The 13,951-nt window shown below is 55.1% G+C and overlaps 2 protein-coding genes across 2 annotated transcripts; one reads left to right on the top strand and one right to left on the bottom strand.

Annotated features, from left to right (window-relative positions):
• Positions 1-93: 93 nt before the first annotated feature.
• Positions 94-3,240, bottom strand: COPS6 (COP9 signalosome subunit 6). Its single transcript, XM_081194829.1, has 10 exons — positions 3,099-3,240; positions 2,867-2,992; positions 2,455-2,586; positions 1,946-2,034; positions 1,737-1,799; positions 1,581-1,628; positions 1,198-1,312; positions 919-1,011; positions 702-802; positions 94-271 (listed from the first exon to the last, which is right to left on the bottom strand). The coding sequence occupies exons 1-10, from the start codon at positions 3,175-3,177 to the stop codon at positions 131-133; spliced, it is 987 nt and encodes a 328-aa protein (XP_081050955.1). The 5' UTR covers positions 3,178-3,240; the 3' UTR covers positions 94-130.
• A 4,669-nt stretch (positions 3,241-7,909) lies between these two features.
• LOC308587599 (lysophosphatidic acid receptor 6-like) lies at positions 7,910-11,703 on the top strand. Its single transcript, XM_081195264.1, has 2 exons — positions 7,910-7,971; positions 9,301-11,703. The coding sequence occupies exons 1-2, from the start codon at positions 7,957-7,959 to the stop codon at positions 10,396-10,398; spliced, it is 1,113 nt and encodes a 370-aa protein (XP_081051390.1). The 5' UTR covers positions 7,910-7,956; the 3' UTR covers positions 10,399-11,703.
• Positions 11,704-13,951: the final 2,248 nt, after the last annotated feature.

Here is a 13,951-nt window from a genome sequence, read left to right as displayed (position 1 = left end):
TGTCCATTGAGGAGAAGCAAGGGGTGTTGTAAGACCTCCTACACACACTACCACCCCAAAGAGGCCAAAGACATGAACCACACACAAAGTGTCTGCCGTCAAAACTGCTTTATTAGAAAGAGCCAACATCTCAAAAAAAGAGCCCCCGCATTCGCCGGCCAATGCCCTGACGGTCATACAGAATGTTAAACTTGTTCACAAACTGGTTCATGGTGTTGCAGGTCTTGGTGATGGTGCCAAGGTATGTCATGAGGCCCACGTCATTGCATTGCTGAGAGGGAGACAAAAGGAGGCCGGCTGGTCACAGAGGGCACAGCTCCTGGAAGCACTTCTTCCTCCCACCTTCCCATGCACCAGAGCTCTTCTCCAGCTGCCCTCAGATCAGGCTGTTGCAAGCTTTGCCATAACCTTAGCATTGGAAGAGACACTGAGGATCATCTAGTCTAACCCCTTGCAATGCCAGAAAAGCTCAAGCTGGCAGGTGCATTTCCAACCTTTTCCTTTTGTGGAGGTCTCTGTGAGATGCAGGAACCCCCCAGGCCAGAGGGAAGCACTTTAGCTGGGGAAGTAGAAGCAAATGACAACATTCCTGCTCCATCCCTACCCCCCATTAACAAGGGATTCCTCTCCCCCGCTCCAGTTTGACATGTCTTCCCACACTCGGCAAGAAGCAGACAAGTTTTCCTTGCCAGGACACTCACATCATAGAAATCTGTTTTGAACTTGTCAGTGCTCAGCACAGGCAGGCAGTGGCAAAGAGCATAGGCCTCGCGCAAGATCTCGTGGTTGAAGGGCACCTCCCCTGGCAAGGGTGGGAAAAGAAGCAACAGTTTAGAGAGGAGGCTGAGGTGCTTCCCACCTGCAGGAAAGAGGAACAGAGACAAAGGTGGACACTGTTGCTTCACCCACAGCCCTCACCTGCTTCCGAGGCTTTAACATACTCCAAGATGAGCTTGACACGGCTGTGAAGCATCTTTATGGCACTGTGCTGGGCAATGAGATGCTCGGCCACTACAGTGACAAGTGGGGGAGGGGGAAGAGTCAGGGGGAAGCCGCCTGAAAATTGCCCTAACACCTCTCTCCCCTGAGGCATGAAGCAGGCCAAGGACAGCTTTCACCATCCTCATGGGAGACCTTGCAGCTCCAGCCCAAAGTTAGCACTAACTGGCTAACAGCCCCGCTGCCCCCCCCCCTTGCCTGTAGAGTTCTCGCCGCTGCCCGTCGCTGTCATCCGTGCCACATGATCAACCCCAATGCGCTCGGCCTCCTCTGTGGCCAGAGTGTACATCAGTTCAGCAAACAGCATTGTAGCCTTGATAGAAAGGGGGAAAGAGACAATAAGGCCACAGATAGGCCTCTCTCCCTGCACAGGCAGCAAGCGGGGCTCCCTCCAAAGGTGGCTGGCTCTCCTTCCTTGGAGATTTTTAAGCAGAGGTTGGATGACGAGGGATCCTTTAGCTGTGACTCCTGCACTGGGGATCTCTCCTCCCATACAGGAAAGATGGCCCGCTTCTACCCAAGTTCTTGCAATACATGCCTTTCTAAAAAGAGTGAGATGGCGCAAGAGTGGTGGGTATTACCTCTCCATTGATGATGTCAATCACCGACTCGAAGACACTGACAGGCAGCTGAGAGAGAGAGAGAGAGAGAGAGAGAGAGAGAGCACAGCAGCTCACTCAGATGTCCCTTGGTGCAACTGTCTGAGGTTTCAGTCATGGAAGGGAGCAGGTACTCACATCCGTGTGTTTTGTCATGGGGTTCAGCTTGAGGAAGAGGGGGCTCTCGATGATCTCACACACCTGAGGAAAAAATGAAGGTGCTATCAGGAGCGGCAGAATTCCGGGCCTCTGTCCCTTGGCAATGTGAAACCGGAGGGCTGCTCAGAGGCCTCTGCCCACCCATCCCACAGCCAGCAGGCAGCAAAGGGGGTGGGGGCAAGGCTCACCTGCTTATGGACATGGATGTCAGACTGGTCTGGGGGGCCACCTGTTGTGTACCAGCCTAGGAACTCCAAATCTTTGAAGACTTGTTTAACTGCAGGACAGCGGAAGAAAAACAGCTATCACAACATATAGTGACACTGGTCAACTACGATGGCTGCAAGAAGGCATTAAACTAAATTATGGAGGATAAGACTATTGCTTGTGAATATGACAACGGATCTGTATTACCTTTACTATTGGAGGCAGAATTCTTCTGAGTACCATTTGCCAGGAATCACCCCAGGGGAGGGGGAGGAGTGCAGCTGCACCGGGGTCCTGATTGCCAGCTCCTGGGGGGGGGGCGGTGCCTCTAGTTTACCACTGTGCAGAAAGTGTGCTGGGCTCTGTGGGCCCCTCGGCCCCCTGCTACCAGCCAGGCTGCTTTGAGAGACCCTCTTTGGCTCATGCCTGTCCTGCGAGTTGCCCCCGCCAGCCCCCCTCGTCCTCCTGGCAGGCCCAATTGCCGACTCACATTGTTCCTCCTTGGTATAGTAATACTCCTTGTCGATGACCACGTTCTCCCCCACCGTGTGCGAGAGCAGCTCGAAGGAGTTCATCACCTCGATGTTGCGCCCCTCCTGGCGGCCGATCAGGGCCCCGATTACTGCGGGAGGCAGAGAGGGGAGTCAGGGCGGCTCCTCCCAGCAGCCCCAGCGAGGGCGGCTTGTGCGAGTTTTGCCAGAGATTGGGGGGGGGGGGGCTCTCTCCGCTCCCTTCCCGGAAGCCTTGGCAAGGCCGGCGGCCTGAGATTGCAGAAGATGCATTCGCGCGCGCCCCCGCCCCGGCCGCCGGGCTCGGTCCCTTCGCTCCGGGGTCCCGCGGGAGGCCGCCCCGCCCCGGCTCGCAGGCAAAAGCCCACCGGGTGCAGCTCCCCCCCCGCTCACCTTGGACGGGGCGCCCCTCCTGCGAGCGCATCCGGATCCAGTGGTCGCTGATGTTGAGGATGACGAGCGGGTGCAGCGCCACCGACACGCTCCCCGTCACGCCCGACGCCATCACCGCCGGCGCCGCTGCGGAGACCGAGGGAGTCGTGAGGACGGAGGGAGGCCCCGAGGGCGCCGCCGCCGCTCTTTCCCGCCGCCCCAGCCAGGCCCGCCCGCCGCCTCCCGGGCTTACCCGCCGCGTCCACCTCCATGCCGGCCCCGTTGCTGCTCCCGGCCGGGCAAGAACCGCCGCCGCTGGGAGCAGCCGCCATCTTGGCCGCGTATGTCCCGTCGCGCTCTCCGTAGAGCAATCTCCCCGACGGACGAAGGGCGCATGAGCGTCGGGAGTGAGGCCAAAGAGATACGAAGAAGGTAGAGGGATCCCGAGGTGGAACTTCCGGGCTCTTCTCAAAGCGGCTCGGCGGAGAAGGCGACTGCGCAGCTGCGAGGGCGGAGAGGGAGGACCCTTACAGGAGAGGAGGCAGGGCGAGCCCCGGCTGCCCTTGCTGCGGGTGGCGCAGGCGGAGCAGCTGCTATCCCAGCACCAGTGGCGTAGCGTGGGAGGTGCAGGGGAGCCGGCCGCACTGGGCAGAACATGGGGGGGGGGGCGCTCGCACTCGCAGCTCTCTGCCCCTACCTGGCTCACTCACTCTCTCTCACTGTAGTGCTGGCTGTGCGAATCCAATCCGAGCCGCTGGGTCGCCGTCCACTGTGGAGGGGGTGGGCATAGGCGCCGACTCCATGGGGCCTGAGGGGGCTTGAGCCCCCTCAAAAAAATTTTTGGGGGGGCTCAGCCCCCCCAATAATCTCGGGCGCCCTTCCAGCAGAGCGCCGCCGCCGTCCCCCACCTCCTCCCCACCTGCTCCCTCGCCAGCCAGCCAGCCAGCCGCGCGCCCTAATCGGAGAGCCCCGGCCGTCCCCCGCGAGATTAGGGAATCCCCGGGGGCGGGGGCTCCTGCCTCGCTGCTTCGCAGCACCACCGCCACTGCCAAGGCACTGCCGGAAATCCCGTGAGAACAGGGGAATCCCGACTGGCCACACCTCCCAGCCAGCCAATCGGCTGGCTGGGGGGCGTGGCTTGCCCTATTTAGGGCCGGAGCCACTTTATTTGCATATTCATGAGCTTATTTATTATTCATGAGCTTTCCCGGCCCCCCCCCCAATATTTTTTATAAGTCCGCGTCCCTGGGGGTGGGTGCCAGGCGTGAGGTGCGGAGATTGACTGAGGGACTATCTGGGGGAGGGACAGTGCAGCGGCAGCACAGCGCTGAGCGCGGGAGAGAACCACACCAGACCAGGCAGCAGCAAGAAGAAGCTGGCAGCGGCGGCAGGTTAGGGGGCGCAAATTACTTGCCTTGCCCCGGTGCTGACAATCCACGCTACGCCGCTGCCCAGCACCACGGAGGTTTTCATTTGTTGTCCGCCTAGAAAGACCCTTATGCCCCTCCCCGCCCGCGATCTTTTTTCTGGAGTCCCACGGGCAGCGGGGTGGGGCTGGAGCTGGAGCGCGCGGTCCCCCCCCTAATAATTCCACATCTGAAATACCGTGTCCAGCTCTGGACGCCACAATTTAAGATATTAAGGATATTGACAAGCCAGAAGGTGTGCAGAAGATGATCCAAGGTCTGGGAAACCAAGCCTTATGAGGAATAGTTGAAGGAGCTGGGGATGTTTGGCCTGGAAAAGAGGAAACTGAGAGGAGATATGCGAGCCATCTTCAAATACCTCAAGGGCAGGGAAGATGGAGAAGCTTATTTTCTGCTGCTCTGGAGGGCAGGACTCGAACCCATGCCTTCTAGTTATAAGAAAGAGATTCAGACAACATCAGGAAGAGCCTTCTGACAATAAGAGCTCTTCGACAGTGGAACGGTCTCCCTCGAGAAGTGGTGAACTCTCCTTCCTTGGAGGCTTTTAAACAGATGGCCATTCTCTGGCGAATGCTTTAGTAGATATTCTTGCATTGCAGGGGGTGGACTAGATGACCCTTGGGGTTCCTTCCAACTCGACAATTCTATGAGTCTAACTTGTGCTCTGTGTTTCTATGGATGTTCCTAAAGCTGCAGTCTTGTAGGTGTCAGCAAAACCTAGTCCGGCATTCTAACAACTACAAAATCTTGGCTTTTAAGCAGGCATTTAAGCTTCAGTGTTAGGTTCAGTACAGTACTGTACTTTTCGATTTCATTTCCTCTCCGCTGCTTTCTTTTCTCGCTCTCGCTCTCTGTACCCAAACACACACTTGGGTATGTGCACAAAGCGAACAAATATTCCTGCAAACTGTGGATCACCATTCAAGCCCCTGATAAAGTGGAATATAATCCACGAAAGTTTCTGTCGCAAGACAGTGGCAAATCCTCGTGTCGCGGTGCCCCAGGACTCCTTTCTCTTTATGTGGGAGGGATTTGGGGAAGCTCTGCCCCTCCGAGTTCCTCTTCCTCGACAGCTGCGTCTGCTCTGGCGAGCGGGAAGAGGGGGCTGCTGCCCCAGCCCGACTGAAACCTCAGTTCCTCCTCCTGGCTGCACGGAAAGGGGAATTCGCCCTCCCGGGCCAGCTCAGCAGGCGGGGAGGGAGCTGATTCAGCGAAGCTGGAGGGAGGCGCCCGTGTTGCTTTCAGCTGCCTCCTCCGGCGCCGGCAGCTGCTTTGGGGCGCGCCGGTCTCAGCAAACAGCGCCTTGCGCAACTCGGGCATTCCCGCCTCAAGAGCGGCCGTGGGGAGCGGCATCTGCCGTGTGTTGCTAAGGAGCGCCCAGAGTGGCGGGCAGGGAGGCGCCTTCAGCATTCACAAGTGCAGACCAGCTCACGTGTGTAGGGGGGGAGCAGGTGCCTGGGAGCGCCTCTCTCTTTTAGGAATCATAGCATCATAGAAACTGTAGAGTTGAAAGGGATCTTGAGGTAACGTTTCCAGATTTTTTTCAAAGAATCCGGGGACACTTTTTTTTTAAAAGAGAAAAGAAGTTATTAAAAATATTTTAAAATATATATTAAGAAGTAATATCTTCTCTTCTGTGGTGTCCTCTGTCGCGTGGCCTTCCTCTGGGCCCCAGCCTACTCTCTTGGAGCGCTAGCCGCCGTGGAGTAGGCTAAGGTCAGATCTGGGCTCGGCCATGTGTCCTTGCCCTCCCAGGGCTCTCCTACCTCTCTTTCTCAGTGGCAGCGGTGGCAGTGGCGCGGCAAGGTCGGGGTTCCCCTTTTTCTCCTTCCTCTTTCTCGCTCTTCCTTCTCCCTGTGTCAGCTCCGGGGTTTTCCTGGCCCCGGAGTGCCACTGGGCGGGTGGCCGGGCACTCTCGCTCCTGGCTCGATTGGGGGGGGGGGGTCAGCGGTTCCCCCAGTTGACGCGCCGGGCGTCCCCGTTCTCCCTTGGCAGTGACAGCAGCAGTGGCAGTCTCAGCAGCCTGGAGCCAGCCTGGGTAGCGCAGTTGGTTCTGGCTGGCTTCAGGGGCTGCTCGCTGCTGTGGTGCCTGCTATTTTGCCTTGCTGGAAGTCCCCATATGATGTGTCTGGAGACAAATTTGTAAATCTGGGGACTGTCCCTGGGAAATGGGGACATCTGGTAACCATATCCCGAGGGTCATCTAAACACATCAGTCATAAGGACATCAGAAGAGGCCGGCGGCTGCATCAGGCCAAAAGGCCCATCTAGCCCCGCATCCGGTTCTCCTCCCACCCAGAGGCCGGCATGGAAAGCCCGCAAGCCAGATTCGAGCGCACCAGCCACTTGCCCCACTCTCGATCCCCAGCAACTGGGGTCCAGAAGCATTGCTGCCTCAAATTGTGGAGGCAGAGCTTAGGCATTGTGGCTAGCAGCTATAATAGCCTTAGCCTCCATGGTTTTCTCCAACATTCTTTTAAAGCGCATTTCTGACTTTTGGGGGAGCGAGTTCCATCGCTTGACTTTGGGCTGCGTGAAGAAGGACTTTAGATTATTTGTCCTGAATCTCCCAACGATCAGCTTCATTGGACGGATGCCCCTGTATTCCAGGGTCACGAGAGAGGGAGAAAAACTTTCCACTTTCTCCATGCCTGGGCGTAGCCAAGGAGAGCCCCCCCCCCATTCCTCAAATATTATTGAAAAGCATTACCCAAGGTTCTCTCCTCCCCCCAGCAGAAGCCTGCCCCCCCCATCAAAAGCCTGGCTATGCCCATGTCTCCATGCCATGCATAATTTTATAAACTTCTGTCCTGTCGCCTCTTACTTGAATGTTCTTTAAACTAAAAAATCCCTATGCGGAGCTGGCGAAACTAACAGCAAAACCAAGAAAACAACATGAGGGACTAGTCATGAAGAATGGAAGCCCTTTTGGAAATATCTGAAAAAATAAGCAGATGAAATCGCGAGCAGGATTTGAAATATGAGCAGCGATTGACGATTGATAATATACGAAATACGTTTTAGCAGAAAGTTTATTAGAATGCGTTATGTAAATAGGATGGGATTAAGAACAGCATGGAGGGAACGGCGGGAAGTCAAAGTTTAAAGAGAAATGTAAAACAAATTTGGAATCTTGAATATATGTATACTGTATAAAGTTTAATTTAAAAAACTGACTTCAAAAAACTAAAAAGTCCCAGACGCTGCAACCTTTCTTCATAGGGAAGCCTTCTCCTCCACTTTATCATTTTGGTGGCCCTTTTCTGACCATTTTCCAACTATGCAATACAGTATCCTTTCTGAGGTAAGCCGACCGGCACTGCACACAGCATTCCAGAAGCGGTGGCACCATATATTGGTACAAGGAACTGATAGCAGCAGTTTTATTTTCACTAAGTTCTTCACCTTCCAGAGACAGACAAACACAACATAAACCGCAGAATCAATAGCAGTTATGGGGCTTCTCCTCCCATGCAGGGAAGAGGGAAGGGGCTGGCGAGAGACGCGGCTTGTAGTTTTTCCCCAGCCGGAGACGCCGGAGGGCGGGGGGAGGAAGTGGGTCCGAGGCGAACCTTCCCGGAATGTGCCTGGAGGGGTTGAGGTTGCGCAAGGGGGCCTAGAGTTGCCTGGTAGCAGCAGCAGCCGCCGGGCAGGGCAGGACAGGGCAGGCGGACAGAGACCCACATGGAGGTCCTGGAGGTAGGAGGCAGTGGGACTGGGGGCGTCGGTTGCTTGGCTGGGAGCCAAGGTGAGGCAGGGAGACGGCGGCAGGACTCGTTTGGCCCCGACGGCAGGACTCCTGGGTCCCATGGGGAGGAAGGCGTCAACTCTGCTCCAGGGGCTTGGGGGAGGGCGGCGGAGACGGCTTTCTAGGAAGCGAGAACCTCCAGGAGGGTCATCAGCACCCTGGACAGCCGGGAGTGGGGAAGAAAGGCAGTCCCACCCCCTCGACGGCCAGCGCTCCCTCCCACCTGCCCACCTCTCGCCCCCTCCCCGCCTCCTTTCCAAGGGGCTCAGCCATAGCCCCAGGGAGGAAAAGCTCCACCAGCCTCCGCGGAGGGACTGCCTGTGAGCCCCGAGAGAGAGCGCGCGTCCTCTGCAGGAAGAAGACCACGGCCTCCCCCCCCCCCCCCCAGTCTCAACTGGGCGAAATGCGGAGATGTCAGGATTTGAGGCTTCCTTTAAGTAGGGACAATCTAGGACAGAAGAGCCGCCAACCAGATACCCCAAAAGAAAACCTGCAAGCCGGATTCAGGCCCAAGAGCATTCTCCTCTCTTGCGCTTTCCGGGAACTGGGATTCGGAAGCATTATTGCCTCAAGCTACTTAGGTAGAACATAGCCATCATGGCCAAGCAGCCACTGACAGAGCATCTCCAAGCACCGCAGAATCCTAAGAAAGGGGTTCAGGTTAAAAAGGAGAGTCAAGATTGTCAAATATTTTGAAAGGCTTGGAAGTTATCTAAAATTGGGGGGGGGGGGAGCTAAGAACCAGGCAAAGCGGGGCTGAAAAACGATAAACAAAGAGCCATCTAAAAGAGGGAAAAGGAGGTTGCAGCAGGCAAAATTTCAGGGCACCATCACCCCAGTGCACTACAAAAACAAAAGGAAAGAGCACTCTCGGCTGGCTCCCCGCAGCTGAAGGTTTTTCCAGATTGACGGCTACATTAGACAGACAGGGGACAAGAGGCGGTTGCTCTCTGGGTGGCTCCTTGCTTCGGAGCTGCTCAGTAGCTATAGGGTGGGTGGGAGAAGTGTTAGCCTAGGAGAGCCGCGGAACAAGCACCGCGAACAGGGCGCCGAGTGCATGTTTGGCCTTTTCAATGTGTTGAGGGAGTGGAAGATTCTTGGTTTGTTTTTGTTTTAATTTTTATTATGTATTTTGTGTTTTTTATATTTCATTTTTATTTTGTGAACCGCCCTGAGCAATACGGATGAAGGGTGAATAAATAAATAAATAAATAAATAAATAAATAAATAAATAAATAAATAAATAAATGAATAAGCGGTTTTCTTTCGTTTTTTTCCAGCGGCCGCCGAAGAACCTCTCAGTGCCGCTTTCTGGTGGCTCCGCGTGGAACAGCAGCAACAGCACCTCCGGCTGCTTGGAGAGCGCCGACTTCCAGTACCTGCTCTTCCCCGTGGTCTACAGCCTGGTCTTCGCCTTGGGCCTGGTGGGGAACCTCTTCGTCCTGGGCTACTTCTTCCGCACCAAGTCCGCCACGGAGCCCGCCAACGTCTTTCTGGTGAACCTGGCCGCCATCGACCTGCTCTTCGTGCTAACGCTGCCCTTCCGCATTGCCTACCACGCGCTGCGCAACGACTGGGTCTTCGGCGAGGCGCTGTGCAAGGTCACCGGCTGCCTCTTCTTCGCCAACCTGTACGGCAGCTCCCTCTTCCTGGCCTGCATCTGCCTGGAGCGCTACGTGGCCGTTGTGCACCCGCTGCGCCACCTCCGGCTCCGGCAGCTGCGCTACCGGGTGGCGGCCGCCGTCGGGGTGTGGGCGGTGCTAGTCGCCGCCGTCCTGTACCTAGCGCTCCGCGGCCCGCTGACCAGCCGCTTCCCCGACGGCCGCACCGCTTGCCTGGAGAACTTCTCCTCGAGCTCCTGGCGGGGGCGCATCTCCTCCGTCAGCCTCTTCGCCGCTGCCGTGGGCTTCCTGCTGCCGCTCTTCCTCATCGGCATCTGCTACCCGCTCATTGCCTGGCGGCTGCTGGCCACTCCGGGGATGCAGCCCGGCTCACGAGCGGTGCGGCGCAAGGCGCTGCGCACGGTGCTGGTGGTGCTGGGCGTCTTCCTGGTCTGCTTCGCGCCGTATCACCTGGTGCAAGTGGTGCACACGTTGGGTCGCGCCGGCGTGCTGGGCGGCTGCCCGCTCATTCGCGCCACCTACGTGGCCCGCCGGCTCACCATGGCCCTCACCAGCCTCAACGCCTGCCTCGACCCGCTCGTCTACTACTTCGCCGCCGAGCGCTTTGCCTGGCAGCCCGGCTGGTGGAAATGCTGCTGCTGCTGCCGCCGGCTAGAAACCGCCCAGCCGTCCCTGCTGAGACTTCGCGGGCTTGTGGCCAGTAAGCAGGGATCCTCCTCGTGGGGAGAAAGCTGCGCTCCCGGGACGGCGCAGTGAGCTCTCCAGCAGATCGCTGATCGTCGGAGGTGCGCGCGCCTGCCTCCTCGGGCATTCTGGCTGCGCATTCGTGTGAGCGAAGGAGTTCCTCAGCCTTAGACAAGCAGCCTTAGACAAGCGTCCAGCATATTCAGGACCAGTTAAACTGCCCTGGAGGAGGTTCCTTCGCCCTCTTCACGTTAAAGTGCTCATTTACACACCCACAGCCCGTTCGTCGCAAGGACCGTTTAAGAGATGGGAATTTGGAAGGCAGAGCGAGAGAGAGAGAGAGACTTCCCCTCCCTTGACGGGGTTTCTAGAGCTGCTGCTGCTGCGAGTGTTGGGGCTTCGCAGTTGAGACCTCTTCTGAAGTCTTTGTGGCAGGCAGACTTTAACAAGGCGCAGGTACTCCCTGCTTTCTACACACCCATTAGAGCAAAGGTAGGCCACAGCCAGGCAGAAGAAGGGGAAGAGAGCATCTTTTGCAAGCAGAGGGACCCAGCTTCAATTCCTGACGTCTCCAGGAAGGGTTGAGAGAGACCGTAGGCTGAAATCTGGAGAGCTGCTGCCAGTCAGTGCAGAGAGCAATGAGCCAGATGGTCTGTCTCCAAATAAGGCAACCTTCTATCTTGCTAATGGATCGAAAAAAGGAGGAGTGCTGTATGGGCCTATGTACCCCTTTGCCTCACCCCTTCCTCAGCATCTGAGGCAACCATTCTACACACACACACACACACACATGTTATGTCTGAATGGCCAAGTTTCCCAGGGAACATCCCAGCAGCCCTCATTGCCACTTGTCTGTGTGTGCAGGGGTAATAAGTGGAAGACAGAGCCTCATCTTGGCCAGCAAAGTGGGTGGGTGCTTCTAGGGCAGTGTTAGTGTCAGAGTAATGCAGTTCAGGCAAGACACAGTATTCACATATTGCAAAGAAGATGGGGAGAGGGTTACAATATACAATATAGGTTGCTATAGGCATTGATTCTCTTGCTCCTGCCCAAATCTCTGTTTTTATTCTAGAGCCTTTCCATCACAATACCAAAACAACAACTAGCTAAACGACAAAATATGTTAAATAACTTTATTTTGCTGGGGGGGGGGCAGAGTAAGTGACAACACATTCTACTGAGCGTGGAACATGTTGGTCTGGGAATCCCAAACCTGAAACTGTATTACAAGGCATTTTGGTTGAGACATGTTATACAGATCATTAGAAATGCAAAAGACCTTCCTTTGAGTTCAGCTTGATTCACCATCAAGGCATCAAGGCATTATTGCTTCCGAACCCATCAAGGTCATTGATTTGGAAAAGTAGCCACCTTTTCCTCCGCTCTAGTGGTATGGGGGGGAAATGGATTGCAGGCCCATCCCTGGCTCCCTCCCAAAATGGTATTGTCCAGATAAATACAAACAACGTGACAGATGGACTAGCAATAGTCTAAGGTACATAAAATATTTATTTGCTAGAGGAAGACCCAAAAGAACCCAAAAGAATCCAGGTGTGGGATAAATGGCAATATATTCCTATCATTTGGTTTCAGCATTGCATTGGAGGGTCTGCAGTTCTGTGATGACTGGGCTGCACATGTGGTGCGACTGCCCATCAGCAAAAGAATTTTGGGAAACATTTCCCAAGAGTTGGGGAAACTACCACCTCCCCCCCTTTTTTGTTCTTGTTAGATCTTTAACCTAATAAATCATAACAAGCTAGCATTATAATTTGGTGGTGGAAGCTGGTTGGGGGCAAGACACTCCTAAAATGTCTAAATTTAGTAAAGGGTTAGCATTTAAGCAAACCCCCATAATTCCTGAATTTAGTAAATTGCCTAGGGGATAAGTCATTTAAGAAACAAAGACAGAGTGATGGCCCATCAATGAAAACAATCAACCAGGGAAGCCCTGCCCTGACTTCTGGGTATTTACATGGGCATAGACAAGATCACTGACCAATCATGTTGGTTCTGCCCCCCCCCACCCCGAAGAAAAATCCTGCCCTCCCCTGACAAAAATCCTGACTTTGCCTATGGTTGTTGTTTAGTTGTTTAGTCATTTAGTCATGTCCGACTCTTCGTGACCCCATGGGCCAGAGCATGCCAGGCACTCCTGTTTTCCACTGCCTCCCGCAGTTTGGTCAAACTCATGCTGGTAGCTTCGAGGGGTTGGGGGGGGGCTCCCTGCTCCTGATTGCTTCTGCTGCCAAGGCCAAGCCTCCCAGCCGACCAATAGGGTGGGCTGGTGGGCAGGCCTAAATGCGTTTAAACAGCCGCTGCAACCTTCTTTTATCAGTCTGTCCCTGCTTTCTTCGGATGATGAGTGGTTGGCAGAAATCATCAGAAGTATTAAGAATTGGTTGCACCTGTGAGGGTACAGCGGCGAGCCTTTTGGCTCGGGTGGCGGTTAGGCATTGGAATATGTGTGCTGTGTTGGAGTATTGGGTATGCGCCATCATCTACCTCTCCTCTTTTGGGTATTCCATTAAGGATGCCCTGCTAGTGGCTAGGGCCATGGCACACCCCCGGTGACATCATGGGGGAGCTTCCAGTTGTATTTGCATCAACAAGCTCCTCCCATTGGTTGTTAACCCTGATATGACTCCTGGCTGTGTGGGGTGGAGTCTTGCATTGGTGTTTCATCCAATGCCTGCCAATACTACTCACATGCTGTAACCAATAAAAGTTGTGGCCTAATTTCGCCCATTAACCTAAAATAACGTGTCTGTGTGTCTTATTATAATCCTATGTGGGTGGAGGGTCCTCGTCTCACAACACTGTCCAACCATCTCACCCTCTGTCATGCCCTTCTCCTTGTGCCCTCAGTCTTTCCCAACATCAGGGTCTTTCTCAGGGAGTCTTCTCTTCTCATGAGGGGGCCAAAGTATTGGAGCCTCAGCTTCACGATCTGTCCTTCCAGTGAGCACTCAGGGCTCATTTCCTTCAGAATGGATAGGTTCTTTGCCTATGGTAAAGGTAAAGGTACCCCTGCCCGTACGGGCCAGTCGTGTCCGACTCTAGGGTTGTGCACTCATCTCACTTAAGAGGCCGGGAGCCAGCGCTGTCCGAAGACACTTCCAGGTCACGTGGCCAGCGTGACGAAGCTGCGGCTGGCAAGCCAGCACCAGCGCTGCACACGGAAACGCCGTTTACCTTCCTGCCAAAGCGATACCTATTTATCTACTTGCACTTAGGGGTGCTTTCAAACTGCTAGGTGGGCAGGAGCTGGGACTGAACGATGGGAGCTCACCCCGCCGCGGGGATTCGAACTGCCGACCTTACGATTGGCAAGTCCTAGGCACTGAGGTTTTACCCACAGTGCCACCCGCATCCCTCAGTTGCCTATGGTAGCAGAAGACAATTCCAGAATTGGGAGGGGGAAGTTTCCAGGATTACATTGGGAAATGATGTAAACCAGAGCTTTTCAACCTTTTTGATTCCATGGCTCCCTTGACCAACTACACTCTTTCTGCTGCACCCCTGTGGGGCTTAGGAACTTTGGTTACCCCTTACCTGCAGAGCTGGCAGCCTCTCACCTTTTTCTAACAGCCTGCCTTGTGGAGTGTTCCCTCAGTCTCCTCTC

This window comes from Podarcis bocagei (genome assembly GCF_964188305.1).
Source record: "Podarcis bocagei genome assembly, chromosome: 5".
NCBI lineage: Eukaryota > Metazoa > Chordata > Lepidosauria > Squamata > Lacertidae > Podarcis > Podarcis bocagei.
Note: the sequence above shows the minus strand (reverse complement) of the source record. Positions and strands in the feature narration are given on the sequence as shown.

Bases quoted from the DNA above. Each gene is read 5' to 3' on its own strand.
- COPS6 (XM_081194829.1), bottom strand. From the start codon at position 3,177: ATGGCGGCTGCTCCCAGCGGCGGCGGTTCTTGCCCGGCCGGGAGCAGC. The intron at 1,313-1,580 runs GTAATACCCACC...CTTTCTATCAAG, and splicing joins TTGACATCATCAATGGAGAG to GCTACAATGCTGTTTGCTGA. The intron at 803-918 runs GTGAGGGCTGTG...CACCCTTGCCAG, and splicing joins TGTTAAAGCCTCGGAAGCAG to GGGAGGTGCCCTTCAACCAC.